This window comes from Eutrigla gurnardus (genome assembly GCF_963514095.1).
Source record: "Eutrigla gurnardus genome assembly, chromosome: 2".
Lineage (NCBI taxonomy): Eukaryota > Metazoa > Chordata > Actinopteri > Perciformes > Triglidae > Eutrigla > Eutrigla gurnardus.
In genome coordinates this window covers 3,252,412-3,271,932 of record NC_139916.1, presented here as the reverse complement: position 1 = coordinate 3,271,932, position 19,521 = coordinate 3,252,412, and the positions used below count along the sequence as shown (strand labels likewise).

Genomic DNA, 19,521 nt, shown 5'->3' with positions numbered 1-19,521 from the left:
TCCACGTCATCATTTTTATTATTTTCCTACCGTAAATCTTATAATAGATCACACGTCAAAACTCAATAATTCAACACACACAGCCAGGAGCTCTGCAGCTTTTTTTTTTTTTTTTGCCCGCATGCAAACAAGAGAAGCATCACAATCCGTGGATGAAAAAAAACCCAACTTTTTTTTTTTTTAATCACCTCTGAAACAGTTTTCTTTCACCACAGCTTCACAAAACAGTTATTTTCATTCAACGGTCCTCCTCACCAAAATAGACAAGATAGTGGTCAAAGAGTCAGGGTGTGTTCAGGTACCGTTACAAGTGCTGGAACAAAAGCCCTCCCAAAAATAAATAAAGCCCGCTTACAATCACAATGTACAAAAAGAAGGTTTAAATCAAAAGTCCAATGTAAATTAATTCCGTTTTTTTGATTAGGCGGCGTTAAGACAGCACGTTGTTTTACAGTTAGATACAAGTCGATAAAACTATCTACATCTGCATTCACGGCTAATTTCACGTCCTTTTTTGGAAACGTGGATGCCATAGAAGCCTGTGAAATGCTGCAGACCCCCCCCCCCCACACACACACACTGAGGAACATTCAAGGGGTCAAAGGTTAGGCACTGGGTTAGTGGCGTGGCGGATGGACGCCGGCTGAGTGACGGTGTGAGCGATTGTCAGAGCGTCTCAGGCTTGTGACTGACGTTTCAGCTGGAAGGCACATACGAGGACACAGTCAGTAGGTGTGCACATTTCTCTTGTTGTTGTTTGTACGTTCTGGTCTCCAGTGTCCCGACTCTTAGTGGGTTTTGCCGCTTTCACATTACGACTTGATTTTCCAGAGCTGGAAACGAAGCAGAGGAGATAAAACGAAGGAGGTTAACACGAGTCCACGACTCAAACACACGATCGGAGGTCTCGTTGGACGAACCAGGTCAATGTTTTGGGAAATACTTTTATTTTATGTCTTGCAGGCTCCAGTCTATGTGCTATAAATGTGGTTAGTAGGCTTTTTTGTTACATTTCCAGTGGTGTTTATTTATCTGCTTGCTCATTTTACTGTTTGGGTCTTCATGTAAAAGGTGCTATACCAAATAAATGTATTAGTATTAGCTCCGTTGATCTTAGCGAGGGATGTGATGATCAGATTTTATTGCAGATCGGGATAAAAAAGATAAACATTCACTAGTCAATCGTGGTGAATCTTCATTATTGCGATAATCATGAACATCATCACAAGTGACCTGAAAAAGCCGTCTGGTTCGCCATCGTTTGTTGCTGAAATCACGATAACATGAGGCACATTTAGTCCCGACCAGATCCTATATTTCCCACAATGCACCTGACTGATGACTACCCATGTCTTCACTCCAGCTTCAGAAAGCTCTTTAGCCAAAGTAAAACCTTTTTTTCTCCTCCACTGGCTGAAAGCTGCTTCATATGACGAGGCTCCTTTAACCGTAATCCTAATTTTATTCAGGAAGACTCACTCTGATGTTGAAGCCCAGCAGGTCGCTGACCACGGCGGACACGGCCGACAGGATGACCACTTTGGTGATGTTGTAGATCAGCGGGTTCACCGTCAGACCCAGCAGTCTGAAGGGAGTATCCAGCTCCTGGAGGGGGGGGGATAATCTCATTTCAACTTGACTCCACTGGAATAAAACAATTACATTACAACACAATCAAATCCCTTTTTAAGCCTCTCAGTGAAGTTATTATGGGATGTCTGGAGGCAGCGATGCATCGAGGGTGATTAAGTTCAACGTAAGCCGGCGGAGAGACGACGGGAAACGTTCTAACGGATCAGCCATCAGTGGAAAACAGGACCAGGCATTACTTTTAATATATAATAATTTTATTTTCTTAAAAATAAACTTGATGAATGAAGGTTCTCATTGAGACCGTTTCATTCTTTATAGTAAACTATATTTCGACTTAAATGTGCTCGTTGGATGCAGTCAAGTAAAACAAACAGTGCTTTTGTGACACAACATTGTAAAATACAGCCTTTATCATACTTTCACAGGATAAAAAGTATAAAAAGTATTTTATTCTTTGAAAACAATCACCAGTGAAAGGTTTCGGCTGCAGCAGAATTAATACAATCATTCAGAAGCAAAGCTACACTGTACTACTTGAAAAAATAATAAAAATCAAAGGTGTTAAATAAACGCATACCTTCATCAGTTTTGTGGCCAGTTTCAAAACGTTGTTCACTATATTGAGTTCTTCTTTCTTATTGGGCTTTTTCTCCATCTTCAGATACAAATTGATCTGCAAGAAGAGTTTTAAACCAGTAAAGTCACAGTGCTTTATGCATTCATATGAAGGCTGAATGGGCTGCTGGGTTTTGCCCGTACGGGTCCGTACCTGCTCGGTGAGCAGCACTGACGAGTTGCTGTATTTGCAGTTTGTCTCCGAGCCCAGCGTGGCCAGTCTCAACAGGAAGAGGATGAGGGAGGAGGCCCACACCATCAGCTCCCAGTTGATCAGAGACTCCAGGAACGTCTGGTGGCTGTGCAGAAGCTGAGGGAGGGAAACAAAAAAAGCAAACAAACCGGATTCATATTCGCCGCTTTTGTTCTCGTTCGTTTCCGTCATTTTCGTTTTCTACGCAAGCCTGGACATGTGACCGACCTGGGCACAAATGATGAAGGAGATGGAGAGCGCCAGCAGGAAGATGGTGGAGACGATGACGTCGACGGAGCGCTGCGGCCCTCGCCTCTGCAACGGTGACATGGCGTTAGAAACGGAGAAACCATGGCAACGTTCTGGTGTGATAAATAAGAAGAGGAGATACCAACCCTGAGGAAGGAGCGCAGCGACAACCACATCTTTATGTTCTGGACCTTCTTCAGCCTGAAGTGAGGGATCTCAGACTTCTTGGCCTTGCGAGCTGAAGTGATGTGGCTGAAGTATTTGGCAAACAAGAGTCTCTGTCGTGGAAACACCAACACACAGGGTCACATGTTTACAGGGTTATCTGTTTCAATGTCTCTTAACCGCCACTAGAGGGCAGTACAGCCAACGGGAGGGACGAGTCCACTTGATGAGTGTGATGCTGAACGGTTGAATGTACTTTGTGTATTTCACATATATCCATCACTGTGACACAAAAATCTAAAAAGTAATATTGTAAATGTAATTATGTATGAACGTTCTTTAGAAAGACACAAAAACAAATCTAACTTTATGTTGAGAATGTTTATCAGAGGATTACTTCCAAATGTGGTGATCATGAGGTTTTATGAAGATTCCTGGATGTTTACATGAGATATTAAGAGCTCTGGGAGGGAAATCAAGCTAAATCTAACAGCATGTATCACGTCTGCGTATTCAGATTTGACTTGAGTGACAAGAAAGAGCAATCGGGGTTAAATGCAATGCTGCTTCATCACACATGCAATAGTGGAAAATAAACAACGCACCTGTTTGTACGTCCTCTCGGCCACGCACATCATGAAGAAGAACAGTCCGACGAGGCAGACCCTCAGCACCGTGGTGATGAAGAAGAAGGCGTAAACCCGGGCGTCGCGATGCCCCGCCGCCATCTCCCCGAGCTCCTTCAGGGTCAGCGAGCTGAGGCTCGCCATGTCCAGACGCTGGGACAGGTGAAAGACGAAGGGAAGCAGCACCAAGGACGCCGTCATCAGCCCGCCCAGCGCCAGGTAACCCAGACCCTGCTCCACCAACTTCACCTGGGAGGGAGACACGAGGGGGGGGGGAGGAGGGAACACAACAGAGGTATTGATATAAATGGTTAATTGAATGTTTTCTCTACATCTGTATCACTACTCCTTTATTCACAACACTTCCTCCAAAGAGAACCTGGAGGACAGAACGTGTCACTGCAGCGCCTCGGTTTAAAGCCCTGAATTATGGTCTCTAAGACGTCCGTGACGGACGGGGGCGTGTACCCGTGTGAGGATGATCCCACTGATCTCCAACACGGACATGTCTGCTTTCTTACACTCGCCCTGCTCCCATATGATGGCGCTGACTCGGTCCTTGGACGGGTGACACGCCTGCAGCCAAGACAGCTGGCTCTGAAAACACACAACATCATCCAGATGTTTACTGATGATTCCAGAACAAAGCAGTGAACATTATTATTATTATTATAATTATGTGATCTACGTTGGTCTGTCATGTTGTGTGTTCTGCTTGAATTTCCCTCGGGATCAATAAAGTATCTAATTTCCTCTATAGAAGAAAAGTGTATGGATACCAAAATAACCCAGCAATCATCACTTATGACCCACTAGAAGTGTGTGTGTGTGTGTGTGTGTGTGTGTGTGTGTGTGTGTGTGTGTGCGTGCTTGTACTTTCTCTTTTCTTCTTATTTTGCTGTGTTTGCATGTTTTGCCTCAGCGTGGGTGTGTAACCCCCCCGGGCCAATGATCAGGGTGTAACCGCTACCCTTAGTTACACCCATCGGTGTACTGAGGCTCCCGGAGAGAGCAGGCAGGCCGCAGCAGGATGAAGCGTGGAAGGTGTGGATGGGATTACTCGTGCTTTAAAAAACGTAACCGCCCTGAAGAATTCTGAAAATAACCTTCTAAATCTCCGATGACTCACAGCTTTGTTCTCGCTAACACCGACAACTGACAACGTACATATTATACCTTTCATTATTCCGACATTTAAGATGAGTCATGACATCATGATCAGAGTGTTTATTTTGGCTTACTCCGGCGATCCCCTGCTGCAGACTCTCGTCGTCGCTGCTCAGAGTGGTGGTTTGTGGGAGCGCCGCGCCGGCGTTGTACCTCCCGTTCACCTCGCTGTCGCTGCTCCCCGTGGAGGCGGAGTCTGGTCCCTGGAGGAGCTCCTCCCACAGCGTGTCGTCTGTGTCGGAGGCGGGACGGGAGGCGGGACGGGAGCCGACGCTCGGCCTGAGGCGATCCACCTCCCGCGGCTTCGCCTTGACGGAAGCTCCGCCCCCTTCCTGTTATCGGTAATTTAAAGTCATGAGAAATCCTTCTGAACATCTAACGAACAAAAAGAGTGAACGATGAGGATTTACCGGAGGCCTGGATGTGGGCGCCGGGCTCGACCTCCCACTCCTCTTCCTGACAGCAGACACCGGTTTGGGGAGAATGACCTCCACCGGTTGAACCCCCTCCTCTTCCTCACTGGAGAGCTCGTCGGACGCCCCGAATCCTGACCTCCTGGAGGTCTGTGAGAGAATATGGAGACGTCTTAAAACGGAAAATGGATTACAATCATGGTGTAATATGATTATTATTGATATTTCAGCCGACTCATGTTTGATGCATTTTTCACCCGAGATTTCAAATACATTTTTAATCTTATAAAAAAATAATAAATTAAATATTATAATTTAACATGTCTTTTTAAAGAGTTGACCATCATCCTACTTTATCCAGTAAAAAAAAAAAACTTGTCAGCTTTAAACACTTGTACTCCAGGAAATTAATAAAATAACAAGACCAGCTGATTAAATCTGACAACTCCGATATACAAAAGCTCTAAACAAGAGGTCTATAACCACAGACCTGTTGGAGGGACCCCCAAGGCCTATAGAGTCCTGGTGGAGGGACCCCCAAGGGAATAAATAAATAAAATATTAAAGAAAGAATAAAGAAATAAAGTTCAGGATCAAATCATTTCGGGGACCCCCTGCAGTAACTCTGCGGATCCACTAGGGGTGAAGATCTCTGATCTAGAGTAAATAAGATGTCAAATTGTTTTATTTATATTATTTTATGTTTACTAGAAAGCTCCAGTCAGTAGACTGTTTCTATGAATACTGAGCTACTAAACAAACAAAAATCTATAATTATAACTTCTTCCCCCAAAACAAGGCAGCGTTTTACTTTTACTGCCGTCGTACGTCGGGACTCTGCTTTGAGAGAAGATGAGAGACAGAGGAGATGACTGTACCCTCCTCTCTTCCTTCCTGAATAATCGCTGGCTTTCTTCAAACTGCCACAGCCCCTGCTGCTCCGCGTCCCCGCTGTCATTCTTCTCCTCCGATTTCTTCAGCCCTCTGCACTTTCTTGGCCTGAAGGAGACAATATAAAAAATAAATAATAAAATAAAAGCCACGGGTGAGTATTCCCGAGAGCATCAGAGAGGTTTTGCTGAGCTGAATAACTTCAAGTGGGTGGATTTATTCGTGTTTATGTGCCGAGAGGCGAGTGTTTGTATAAGGAGGCGTGTGCGGTGCCTAACAATGAGGGAATAAACAACCAAAACCCGACCTCCGTCTGCGAGCTGGACTGGTGGAGCAGCTGGCAGCTGGACTGCCCGAGGGCCACCGGCTGGACTCGGTCGACACAATCTGGCAGTGCACGGTACCCAGCAGCAGCATCAGACACAGGGGCCCGAACACCTCGCCGGCGCTGGCCCCGGGGACCTCCAGGTACAGCAGCACCGCCGCCGCTGAGGGGAGCAAAACATTTGGCAAACAGCAAACACAAAACGGTCTCTTAGGGGAGCCATTACTACAGAAGTGATGCTTACTAATGAGGTCGCTCCGTGTGAGAGCGTTAACTCGCTGTTGCTCGCTGAATGGGAGCCGCATGGAGGTTACACCATCAAACACCATGTACAGGATTTATCTCCTTTAACGGACAAGTGTTATATTATTATATAGCTATGGCTTTAGTAACGTCACACCGGAAAATCCAAAAAACAAAGGGGATCAAACTGAACTAACAGATATCACTCAGCTGATCACTGATGGCGATTTGCATTACAAGTTTTTCTGAAATGTTGTGTTTAAAATGCAAATTAGGTGTCATCTTATTACAAATACGCTAATTTGCATATAATACATATCTGGAATGCAAATCTGAACATTAAAAAAAAAAGAGCCAAGTTCATTTGTGTTGCTATATTAGAGCTAAATGTGTATTTTGATATCTTTTTTCTTTTACTCCATGAATCAGATAATACTACATAAGGATTTCTCACCCAGAGAATGGGAGAAAAAACACATATTTTGCTCGACACTACAGGTAAATGGAGGTAAAACTTCCCAAGTTGAACACTAACTAATCAGGACAATTATTCTTGCATTACAGGCGAGAATTCATGTTTAAATGTGCAGATGAACCATCGTCTGAAGCTTATGTTCTAAATCTACAGACGCTAATGGATAAAAGTGTAATGAAACAAACACCTAAATGCGTATTTTGGATTCTTTCCACGAGTCATGAAAGCAACCGTTGCCCGTTGTGTCTCATCTGAAGGACTTTATCCCCAGAAGCAGCAGTAATGTTTTAAATAAACACACTCAAAGCTCTTTTTAAACAGGAGGCTTTGTAAGTTAGTTTTAAAACTTTTACTCAATGTCAAGTTTGTTCATTTATTACAGCGTGGCTCCATATATTCTCCTTCTCTGTGGGATTTTAAAGCACACCGATGATTTATAATAATAGACTTTAGCGATATTTTAATGATATCTCAGGTGAAAGACGTGAAACGAGGACTGAAATCCTCCAGCAGTCCGTCTCTCTACGGTGTGTGTTCGCTTACTTCACCCGCCTCTTGTCATTTTGACAAATGTTTGAGTTCATTCATCATTTTAACGGCAGTTTTCCCCGAGAAAATCACGGGCGCGGTTCGCTAACCTTGCATGATATACAGCACCAGGATGCACGAGGAGATGGACTTGGAGGTCACCTGGATCCACCACTGGAAGAAGAAGGGGAACAGCAGGACCCGGACCAGACCCTTCCTGGTGAGAGCCGCCCAGGGACTGTCGGGTTTGGCTTTGCTGAACGTTGATCCTGCAGCGGAGGAACGATGAGTCATTAAAAACCGCTCCACGATACGACGACGCTCGTTTGTTAGTCTTCTAACTACCGGGGCTAAAGCCAGACACGACTCTTCATCGATGCTCACCTCTGACCAAGTCCACATCGATGAGGTCTGGTTTGATGTGACCCGACTTCCTCGGCTTGCTGTCCAGATCCTAGGACGAACGGGAATGTGGCGTTCTCGATTTAATGCTAACCCACGCGATAAAAACATGCATTTATTTAGAGATCGGATGAAACTTACATTTAGATCCGTCTGCTCCAGAGATTTCTCCCAGACTTGTTGATCATAGGCCCCGATCTGCAGCAACAACAGAGCTTTATCAACATTCTCTAAAGGACCTGCAGCCTTCAGTTGAATTGAGTTTGTCTGGATTTGCAACGTTTCATCCGGTTATGGTATATAACTCCAATCAAATGTTTTTTAACTCTGTAGAGACTGAGGGAACAAAGTGGATCAGAGTGTATTCATAAATACATTGAGGTATACGGCTGTAAAATGATAATCCCTTCAAATAAATTGAGTAATTAAAATGAATGCATTTAAAAAGGAATATGAACCAATGAAATTTAAAAACATGAATGAGTGCCTACTACAGATCAAAGAGATGAATTTGAGATCTTTATAGACATTGAAAACTATTACAAATTAATGAATCATACCTTGTCGCACCTTGACACTTTTAACTGTCTTTAATTGTTCTTAAAGGTTCATATTAAGTTTCTGCTCTTGTACTTGTATATACCTTATTATTTTGTTATTAGTAATTATCTATTTATATGTAATTGAATCTGTCCTTGTGCTGCTGCAACACCTGAACAAACTGTATCTTATCTCTAGATAGCATTTTAAAAAGTTATTTTTTAGTATAATATTCATAGTTCATTAGCTGAAAACACATTCTTTTGTGCTCCGCTGCTTTTCAGACGTGTCAACACAAGCGTTAAGCAGCAGCCTGGTGTCGGCTCTTATTGACACAAATTAAATTCAGCTCATGAGATGAGTTAAAAAAAAAAGAAAAGGACCATGATGCACAATGTTGTGCCTCTGGCAGTTTAGGGCGCTGACAGGTTTATATACTGCCTACATGTTCCAACATATGGGTAACTTCACACCTGTAATTTGCAAAAACAGGAATATAAACAGGAGAGAAAAAAAGGGGTTTTTGTGGATCCATAATAATAATAATAACCTACTAAAATAAATCAATGAATCTTCAACTAGTGCGTGCTTGTTCTTCTCTGAGACAACGTAAAACGTTCGTGTTTATGTGCCGAGAGGCGAGTGTTTGTATAAGGAGGCGTGTGCGGTGCCTCACAATGAGGGAATAAACAACCAAAACCCGACCTCCGTCTTTCAAGTTTTTCAAGTTTTCATAAAATTATAAAAATAAAATGAATAATATATACTTAAAAAAAATCAAGAAAATATAATAAAAATAATATAAAATGTATGTATATATATATATATATATATATATATATATATATATATATATATATAAAAATAAAATAATAAAATGATCAAAACTATACATATAATAAAACATAAAAAAATGATTTTCTATAATTATATAAAATATATACAATAAAAAATTATATATATTTTTTATAATTAAATAAAATATTAAAAATGAATATATAAAATGTATTCATATAATGAAATTATAAAAATAAAATAAAGAAAATGTAACATTTATTAAATAATGCATTACTCTACTGAAAATAATCTTCCTTTGGAGTACACGTTGTATAGCTAGTGTATAACCGTTTCCATGCCAACATCCCAACCCCTCGGTGGTCTTACCTTCTCCTGATACCAGGCTATTCTGGCCATCGTCATCAGATGCTGAACCAGTGAAGTGGTAGTCAGGTCATTTCATAAAGAAGCACACAGAGGACCGGGCAGAAATCCAGATGGTTCACTAAACAGTTAAAGGGACACAATGACCCTCCGGCATTAAAATCCCTGCTGGAATGTAACCGAGTACATTTACTCAAGTACTGTACTTTAATACATTTGATGTAAACGTGCCATTTACTTCTCAATATTTAACATTATTCATCTAGATTGAGATTAACAAATGATGATGTAGTATGTTTTTAATAAACCACCTGGCAGTCAGAGGTGGGAAGTAAGAAAGTACAAATACTTCAGTTACTCTACTTAAGTAGAATTTTCAGGTATTTGTACTTTACTTGAGTATTTATTTTTCTGACAACTTTTTTTTCTTTTAGTCCCTACATTTTGAAATCTGTACTTTCTACTTCTACCATTTTACAAAACAGGCTCGTTACTTTAGTTTTAATGAATTTGAGAGGAATTATGTATTATTATTAATAATAATAATAATAATAAGACACGAGATGCAAATTAGCCCTGCAAAAATAATAACAGCCAGTAGAAATGTACTTCATAGGGACACTTTTACTTTCTACTCTGATTACATCTCAGAGCCTGTACTTTTTCCACTTTTACTTGAGTGAAGAAGTACTTTTACTATCTACTTTGAGTACATCTCAGAGCCTGTACTTTTTCCACTTTTACTTGAGTGAAGAAATACTTTTACTTTCTACTTTGAGTACATCTCAGAGCCTGTACTTTTTCCACTTTTACTTGAGTGAAGAAATACTTTTACTTTCTACTTTGATTACATCTCACCGCCTGTACTTGTTCCACTTTTACTAGAGTGAAGAAGTATTTTTACTTTCTCCAGAGTTGAGGAATACCGCCGTCAAACGTGATGTTAGCTGTTCGCAGTTCGGTCACGACAGCAGGCGTCTGTTTACGTTAAACAAAGTAGCTACACGCTAGCTTAACAGTAGCAGCCCGTTAGCCACACGCTAAACGTCACTCACCTGAAATGAAACATTACGGGCTGTTGATTCGTCACAAACGGCAGGTTTCTCTCAAAGTCATCACAAACTGCTCGTTGAATACTTCATTCTTCTTCTCGTCATCGGTTTGAGGAGCGACGCGGCGCTTTCGTTGTCAGGAGGAGCTAGCTGCTAGCCGCGCCTTTTCACCTCTACCGTCACGCAATCAATGACTCGCCAACGTCGCATTTCTAAACTCTTTTGCGTTATCGAGGTTAATATTTGACGTTTATGTCGGCTACTCGTCGCTTCGCTAACTTCACATTTTGTTGTACATTCGGGGATTTACTCTTCCGCTTCCCTTTTCCGGGGTTGTTGTGCCTTGAAAGGGTTTGTTTTTCCCGAAGCTTTGTCTGTCAGGCGGGGATTGCGCTCGTTCACCGCGTACAGAATCCCCTTTTTTACATATACAACACAGAGACAATACATAATTTGCTTAAACCTAAAATTAAATACTTGTGCTCCATATTTTAACATAAATATTGCACTGATTAGGCTCGTCGCACACAATTCTGTAAGAAGGTGCTGCCTGACAGGCAAGAATACGGACAGAATTAACCCACCCATCTTGAAATCACTTCAGCCAATCAGCGCACAATAATAAAGCATACATGGTGAATAATAAGGGCTGGAGCTAACAATTATTTGAATAATTTATGATTCTAATAATTGCAGATACTCGTGTAGTCTTGAAGATTTTTAAAAATACTGCAACTACCCTATACAATCTCTTATTTTAATAACTTAGTATAAGTATTTTACAATATTTAACTTATAAAATAAGAGATTTATCATTTTAAAGGGCAGTTGCAGTATTTCTATTAGATTTAAATCTGAACCAGGTTTTTTTTAGTTACCATGTGACATTTCCAAGAAAAATTACAATATAAACGTCTTCTCAAGACAATAAACCCCTAAATTCACTGAACCATGGCCTTGGTGTCCTTAATGGTGGCCGACGATCTCAAACCCAAAGATAATCCGTGTGAGATCATAAAAGATTAGGAAAAGGCAGCAAATCATTGCAACTGAGAAGCTGAAACGAGGGGGATGTTTGGGGAATTTTTAATGACGATTAATCACTTCTCAAACTTGATGTAGATTAATTTACTGTTTGACTAATTTACACATAGTTTCAGCTTGTCATGTTTTAGGCATCTAAAATGACCACAAGCCACACGGCTACGAGACCCTTCTGTGTCGTACTACTTCATGAAGGCTCCATTGTCTCAGTAAATGACAGTCATCTGTTCAGCAGTCTGGAAAATGATGAGGTCTGAGAGCACAACTCTGTTGTCTTGTTAGTCAGCAGCCTGTCAAGCCGGAGGAAGGAGTGTCATTTGTCACTCCTCGACTCCTGATTGTCCACCAACGGCGGGTCTCGCTCGGCTGCACACACGACCTTCGCCTTGACCTTCTTGTTGGAGGAGATGATGAAGTAGGGGCTGAGCGAGGCGTAGCACGAGGAGAAGAACACCCTCATGTCGGCCACGACCGGCGACACCTTCGCCACCGTCAGCATGTAGATCCAGATCACGTTGTCGATGCCGAAGAACACCACGTACAGCACTACCAAGGTGACCACCGTTTTGGCCGCCCTGGTCTCGGCCCCGCCGCCGCCCTGAGAGCGCCGGATGCCTCTCACCCGGCGGCTGTGGCGGTGGAGAAGCAGCAGGATGTAGCCGCTGGAGCCCAGCATCAGGGCGACGAAGGCAAAGTCCCGTCCGGAGACGGCCACGCCGTTGATCACGTAGGAGAGGTTGTCCCTGAAGTCCACGTGGCAGAAGCCCAGGTTGAGGGTGAAGGCGGGGACGGTGCCGTTGCGTGGAGCCATGGAGAAGAAAGGGGCCGCAATGCATATGGCCATGTTGAGGAGCCACAGGCCGGCGAAGGTGGGGAGCACCAGGGAGGGGAGCGCAGGCTTCAACCTGGACAGGTGGGGTCCGGCGGGGGCGATGGTCACCGCCTGGAACACGCTGAGCATGCAGGTGAGGCAGACCGACAGGGCGCGGCCGATGCGGTAGGCGTAGATCACCACTTTGCAGCCGGGGTCGTCCAGCAGGTCCTTCAGCCCGAACACGGTCATGGTCTGGGGCACGCAGCGGGTCAGGAGCAGGGTCAGGTTGGCGAAGGCCAGGTGGCACAGGATCAGGTCCACAGGGAGGAGCTTGGGCTCGGTGTAGATGATGTGGGCGTACGCCAGCAGCACCACGGCGTTCCCCAGGATGCCCAGACCGGCCTGCAGGAGGAAGGAGACCCCTTTGATGGTCACGCACAGATCCATGATCCCCGCACTGCAGCTGTGATTTAAAAAGTGGAGAAACAAACATGAACACAAGAAACATCCTCCGAGTTGATCACATTGGATGGAAACCAGCCTTACAGAATATAATGAAGCAACCTCTCGGATGTTCTCACCTGAGAGTTGAGATGAAAAAGTAATAAAGCTTTGTTGTTGCATTTAACAGTTTAATCGCCTGTGTAATTGCAATTTATAGACTCCGATGCCCCCCCCTCGAGATCATTGGCCAGCGATGCAGCGTTCAGCCCACAGTTTGGCAAATTAAAGCAACAAACTGAATCCGAGTGATTCGGAGCTCCATCAAAAGGAACAGAGCAACAACTGAAGGAAACACACAATTTAAAGTCTGAATTATAAAAGTATACAATAGTCGGGTGCACATATTGAATATTGATCTTTTGCTTTTCTGTTATCATTCCTCATAATGTGCTTCCAATGGGAGTGATGGGGGGATTCGGATCACTCGGATCAACACAACAATACACAAATAAAACATCAGCACTGCAGGACAAGGGTTAGGTAGTTTAAGAGTTTAAGAATTAAGATCAGGTAAAAAGATGGTAGAAAGTCAATAAAATATAAATAAATAATTAAAATAAAAACAGAAATGTCCTTGGGTAGCCCGGTCTTTGGGCTTTGTGATCCTCAACAGGAGTCAAATTCTTCTCCTTTGGCACCACTTCTACTGCAAAGTAGAGTTTATAATGTCTACGCTTTAAGGATTTACTTTTGGGGAATTAAATAAAAAGTAGCTGCCTTGCGTCATATGTGATTTTTGCCTAACTTCCACACACACAGGAGGTCAGCCGTCAGTCAAACACTATAACGCCATCATTTGCCCCCTACGGGGGGAAGTAGAGTTAAACAACCCCGCGGAGACGACGGCGTGCGGTAATTGTTGATGAAGCAGCCTGATGAAGCCTCCAATGAGCCGCCGAGAGGCTTTTCACGTGCACGACCCGGCGGTTCGGCGAGCACGCCGGCGTGTCCCGGGAGCAGCCAGACAATTAGCCTCATAACAATACACGTCTGCACTAATTGGGGGCGTTGGGACAAGCAACCGTTGTTCATCCACGTTGCTGACTGTGCTGCAACCAGAAGCTGGAGGTTTTTCGGTGATATCTCTCTCCCCAAATGTAAAATGTGCAAAAATGTGGTCAAAACCTGGTCAAATTGTCTATATGTGTGTTTTTTCTCGGGTTCAGACTGGAGGTCCGTGTGCTGAAACGTTGTTGTTTGAGAGGCTTGTTTTCTCCTGGGAGAGGCCTTTGGAATAAAGAATCACTAGATGTGTTATTCCCCTCTGTGTGTGTGTGTGTGTGTGTGTGTGTGTGTGTCTAAAACATGTTCAGAGAGCTAATTAAAATGGCAAGTTCAAGCATGTCCTTCACAGGGGATTGCATCATGTACAGTACACTGCATTGCAAGTTGAATAATATATTTTTCTTCCTCTAGATGTTTCCCAATCGGCCTAATTCAATTTTAATGTTGCGTTAACTAATTCCCTTACAACGACATCCTTGTATAAAGTTTATTACAGCACAGTTTAACAACTATATGTGTTTGACTTATCATATTGTACCCCTGATGAAGGGATTTAAAGCATGTAGCATGTGGGTTGTTATTAATCTGTCCTACAGCAGAATCATGTGGATTAAGAGGATTTGGTTTTTCCTGTCATCGATGGGCCCTGGACTCTGGATTTATGCATTTAATATGTATTAGTTTGCATCTTTTTCTAACATCTTTCTAAGAACATCGTGTTTGGTTGTTTTGTTTTCTCTAATCACATTAGAGTTTTGGATAAAATGGAAAAAAACCTGAGTACCTCAAAATGTACTGTTGTTGTTAAACTCTACACATGAATTAAACTGGATTAATGAACCAATTTAACACCATATACCTTATATTATCTCACATCATGAGGCTGTTGAACTCTGATCTCATTCATGATCATATTGATCATATTGATCATAATGATCATAATGATCGTATTGTTGTGTTTTCAGTGGAGACTTAACTTGTATTGGTGGAAACAGAATTAATATTCAGTACCTGCTGTACACACACACACACACAAACACACACGGTCACACACACACACACACACACACACGGTCACACACACGCACACACACACACACACACACACACACACACACACACACGGTCGCACACACACACACACACACAAACACACACACACACACACACAAACACACACGGTCACACACACACACACACACACACACACGGTCGCACACACACACACACAAACACACACGGTCGCACACACACACACACACACACACGGTCGCACACACACACACACACACACAAACACACACGGTCGCACACACACACACACGGTCGCACACACACACACACGGTCGCACTCACACACACACACACACGGTCGCACACACACACACACACACAAACACACACGGTCGCACAAACACACGGTCGCATAAACACACAAACACACGGTCGCACAAACACACACACACACGGTCGCACAAACACACACAGTCGTGCACACACACACACAAACACACACGGTCGTGCACACACACACACAAACACACACGGTCGCACGAACACACAAACACACGGTCGCACAAACACACACACACGGTCGCACAAACACACACGGTCGCACACACACACAAACCCACACACGGTCGTGCACACACACACACACACACACGGTCGCACACACACACACGGTTGCGCACACACACACACACACGCACTCTCACACACACACACACACACACACGCTCTCTCACACACACACACACACACACACAGTCGTGCACACACACACAAACAAATAACGTGAATGTGTTTCGATCGATCACTGAGCAGAACGTCCTCTGCTTCTGACTTTGTTTCCACTTCCTCCACTGGAGGACACTGTGGCGTCGGAGTCGGACTACAACCAACACAAGAGAGGTCTTTTTTTTATTTAATAGGTGGTGGCTTCTTTTAAATTGATTGCAGGAATTAGAAATACAAAAGGAGTATGAAGGGTGTGATACGGAGATCCAAATATAGGATTCAGGGGGTAAAAAGGTATTAAATCACTGACACATTGTTTAAATCGTTTTTGGGGGGTATAAACATGATGGTAATAGATATGATCCTCCTCGTTAACATGGTTTTTCTCCGTCTACAGCGTTCTCCGTGTTATCCCGGTTGTCTGACACCCAGAATCACTCATCTGAATTGATCTCCGGTAATTGGAGGCTGAGGGAAGAGAAGTCAATGGACCGTGACAAACATGATCCCACAACCTGTCACCTGCAAGTATAAGAGCATAAACAAGCCCCGGACCACTTCAGGAGAGAGGGATCGGGGACAAGGTCCACTTCAGACCTCGTTGCAGCTCTGACTTGTTCTCAGGTAGGGGTGTAAAACTTCTGCAGTGTTTATTTTATCTGATGCACCTGAACACACCTTGAACTCCTTTGTGTTCCTGCAGGAATGCCATCGGAGCAGTTTGTCCGTGGGATGCTCTACATGTCCCTCTCCATCGTGGGAGTCCCGGGCAACGCCACCGTCATCCTGGCGTTCCTCCTCCTGCTGCACAAGGAGAACCACCTCCACCCGTCCAACGCCATCGTGCTGCACCTGGCCTGCGTCAACCTGCTGGTGGTGGGCGTCCGCTGCCTCCTGGAGACCCTCGCCTCCTTCCACCTCGCCAAAGTCTTCGGCGATGTGGGCTGCAAGGCCGTGATCTTCATCTACAGGACGTGCCGTTCCCTCTCCATCTGGCTCACCTTCCTCCTGAGCGTCTACCAGTGCCTGAGCGTCGCCCCGCCGGGGTCCCGCTGGGCCTCCGTCCGCACCGCGGTGGCTCAGTATCTGGGCGTCATCTTCCTCCTCCTCTGGATCATCAACACCAGCATGAGCTCGGCGGCGGTGCTCTTCTCCCTTGGCACTAGGAACGAATCCGGCCTGATGGACCACGGCATCAACGTGGAATTCTGCTACGTCAACTTCCCTTCAAAGTTGTCCAAGCAGGCCAACGGCGCCGCCCAGGTGGGCCGGGACGTGGTGCCCATGACCTTCATGACCTTGGCCAGTCTGATCATCCTGGTCTTCCTTTACAAGCACAGCAAACAGGTAAAGAGCCGCAGCGGTGGCGGCGGCAGCGGAGGTGCGGCGGAGCGACGGGCCGCCAAAGCCGTGGTCGCCCTCGTGACCCTGTACGTGGTTCTTTACGGGGTAGACAACGGACTCTGGGTGTACACCCTCACCGTGAGGAAGACCATGACCTCCTCGTTGGTCTCTGACCTGCGTATATTCTTCTCCTCCCTCTATGCAGCGCTCAGCCCCGTGGTCATCATCGCCACCAACAGGAAGGTGAACGGCAGTCTCAGGTGTGGCGTGAAGAAGAAGCCCATCCTGGAGAAAGACACGAGTGTTTCTACTCTGTGATGCATGCTGGGACGGCGGATGAGTCACGGAGGCATAGAAGGACCCGAGAGGAGGAGGGCGACTCTTTCTGAAGAGTATATTATTGGATGTATGATGTTTTGGCAGGCGAGACTCTTCATTCTTGATTGTGAATTCATAATAACGATGTGATGTCTTCATATTCTGTATACACCCCGAGTCCTCCGGGTCAAAATGACCCGCCAAAATAAAGCAGCTTATTTAAATTTTAAACACCAAATCTATTTTTGCCTGAAGAAGCAACTTGTCATGAATGTCTGAGTTTTCCCTCTTCACGTGGCAGAAAGATCTACTGTCTCACTGTCGATAATTAAATAGCAAAAACTGTCATAACAGCCCTGTTGCTCAGTACAGGTTTGCATGTCTGCTGATCTGGCACTATCTGCCTCCTGTTTGTTTGTATCTTTATGTTCTCTCCATCTTAATTGGCTGGAAGAATTATAGCTGGGTGACTCGGGGCTCAATGTAGCTGTCAAATGACTTCCAGCTGCCCACTTAACTATAATTAAGGCTTTGAATAGAAATCTGCTAATGCTAATGAGGCCAGCTAATTGTCCAACAGAGAATTGTTTAAAAAAAAACGAAATTCTTTGGAGATAAAAACAAATGTTAAATACTCAACGCTGTCTGAGTTCTTTGGGTGTGGTTGGAAGGAGAAGAGACACTTTAGGGACACAAAGCTCAGCTTGTTGTGGACGTGGTAATGTGGGAATTTAAGGAGTCATTATGTAATTGCCATGTCTTGTGAGAAGCAAGGGCAGAGAGACGGGGCGAGGACATAACAACCGCTCTGACTGACAGTCCAGAAGACATAAAGTGGTGCTGCCAGGACTCTGTGATCCTGCAATAACTCTAAAGTGCAATCAGTGCAGCGCTATTTCAACTGCTGTCGCAATGCAGGTGAGGAAGAGGAGGAGGAGGAGGAGGAGAAGTCTGTGCTTGTGCAGAACTGTTGCATTCAACACCACATTAAAAGACAGTAGCATTCACCTTTATTGTAAACGTTTAAAAATAAAAAAAAATGTGACTTTATTCCAAGGAAAAGCTCTCTCCAGATGACAAATTCCATGTTTTTTACTCTTCACACCACTGAAATCTGATTGGCAGGTTACACAGACTCCGGTGGAATGAAGGATAGAATACATGGATGGTTTCATGAGAGCGGCGAGCGAGCCGGAAGGAATCCCCGAGAATTTGTCTTTTTTTCTTTTGTTCCTCGCTGAAAAGAAGTTGGTTAAAAGGCAAATCCATGAAAAACAGGGTGTGTGTGTGTGTGTGTGTGTGTGTGTGTGTGTGTGTTGTGTGTGTGTGTGTGTGCATCAAGGGTGTGCCAGGCCGGCCTCTCCCTGCACAAGACAGGACCTGTCACTGTTTTCCATCCTTCTGGAGTCCTTTGAGCTCCCGTGAATGCGGGACGGCTCTGAAACACTTAGAGACTGAAACCCACACAAATATAAATATAAACCTCTGAAATCCCTCAAATCACCGACAACCATCGTCTCCACCTCCGAAGCTCAATTCTGCAGCTAAAACAGCTGATAACCGCGTCGTCGTCTCTTCAACCTCAACCTCAAACTCACCTACTTGACGGATCAAGATGTGTGAAATGCACAAAGTTAAGAGAACCCAACACAGCACCATGAGGAATTACACCCACAGATACTAAACATCGTTTGTCTATAATAAGACGAATATACGACACAAACCTGTAAAAACAAATAGCTACACACACACACACACACACACACACACACACACACACACACACACACACACACACAATAAAAAGCTGTCAGCTCTTGAGCGGTGGGTTCGATGAAGTGGAAGGGTTGCAGTAAATCCCGGCCGCCGCTCCACCCCTGCTGTGTCTGGTGTCAGTGTGTTTACCTGCACCAGGTACAGGCATTTTTGTCCCCCTTCTCCACCAATCACAATGCAGCAGCAGGGTTAGACCTCGCCCCCTTTTCTGCCTCGAAGCTAGTCCACACCCTAATATAGCCCTCCTTTTTGTTACAGGAACTAAATGTTAAAAGCAACCCCCCCCCCAACCTGCAAAACAAACTTTTTTGAAATAACACAAATGAAATGTGTGCTGC

At 44.4% G+C, this 19,521-nt stretch overlaps 3 protein-coding genes across 3 annotated transcripts in view; 1 reads left to right on the top strand and 2 right to left on the bottom strand.

Annotated features, from left to right (window-relative positions):
• Window positions 1–145: 145 nt before the first annotated feature.
• On the bottom strand, window positions 146–10,951 carry phtf1 (putative homeodomain transcription factor 1). Its single transcript, XM_084033564.1, has 17 exons — window positions 10,642–10,951; window positions 9,590–9,707; window positions 8,027–8,083; window positions 7,868–7,937; window positions 7,594–7,752; window positions 6,220–6,400; window positions 5,900–6,020; window positions 5,019–5,171; window positions 4,683–4,940; window positions 3,910–4,038; window positions 3,421–3,690; window positions 2,797–2,928; window positions 2,630–2,716; window positions 2,363–2,518; window positions 2,171–2,266; window positions 1,480–1,605; window positions 146–833 (listed from the first exon to the last, which is right to left on the bottom strand). Exons 2-17 carry the CDS (start codon window positions 9,623–9,625, stop codon window positions 813–815), a joined length of 2,052 nt encoding a protein of 683 aa, XP_083889690.1. The 5' UTR covers window positions 9,626–9,707; window positions 10,642–10,951; the 3' UTR covers window positions 146–812.
• An 826-nt stretch (window positions 10,952–11,777) lies between these two features.
• Window positions 11,778–19,521, bottom strand: part of ora1 (olfactory receptor class A related 1) — a 140,132-nt gene continuing 132,388 nt past the window's right edge. Inside the window, exon 3 of the mRNA XM_084033745.1 lies at window positions 11,778–12,959. Within this exon, the coding sequence (XP_083889871.1) occupies window positions 11,996–12,943 (948 nt within the window). The 5' untranslated portion in view covers window positions 12,944–12,959 and the 3' untranslated portion in view covers window positions 11,778–11,995. The remainder of the gene's footprint in view (window positions 12,960–19,521) is intronic.
• Window positions 16,015–18,347, top strand: ora2 (olfactory receptor class A related 2). The gene has a single exon (XM_084040589.1). The coding sequence runs from the start codon at window positions 16,451–16,453 to the stop codon at window positions 17,405–17,407; it is 957 nt and encodes a 318-aa protein (XP_083896715.1). The 5' UTR covers window positions 16,015–16,450; the 3' UTR covers window positions 17,408–18,347.

Excerpts from the sequence above, each read along its gene's own strand:
- phtf1 (XM_084033564.1), bottom strand. The coding sequence starts at position 9,625 with ATGACGATGGCCAGAATAGCCTGGTATCAGGAGAAG. Across the intron at positions 2,929-3,420 it reads CCGAGAGGACGTACAAACAG|AGACTCTTGTTTGCCAAATA; the intron begins GTGCGTTGTTTA and ends TTTCCACGACAG. Across the intron at positions 1,606-2,170 it reads TGGCCACAAAACTGATGAAG|GAGCTGGATACTCCCTTCAG; the intron begins GTATGCGTTTAT and ends CCCCCCCTCCAG.
- ora2 (XM_084040589.1), top strand. The coding sequence starts at position 16,451 with ATGCCATCGGAGCAGTTTGTCCGTGGGATGCTCTACATGTCCCTCTCC.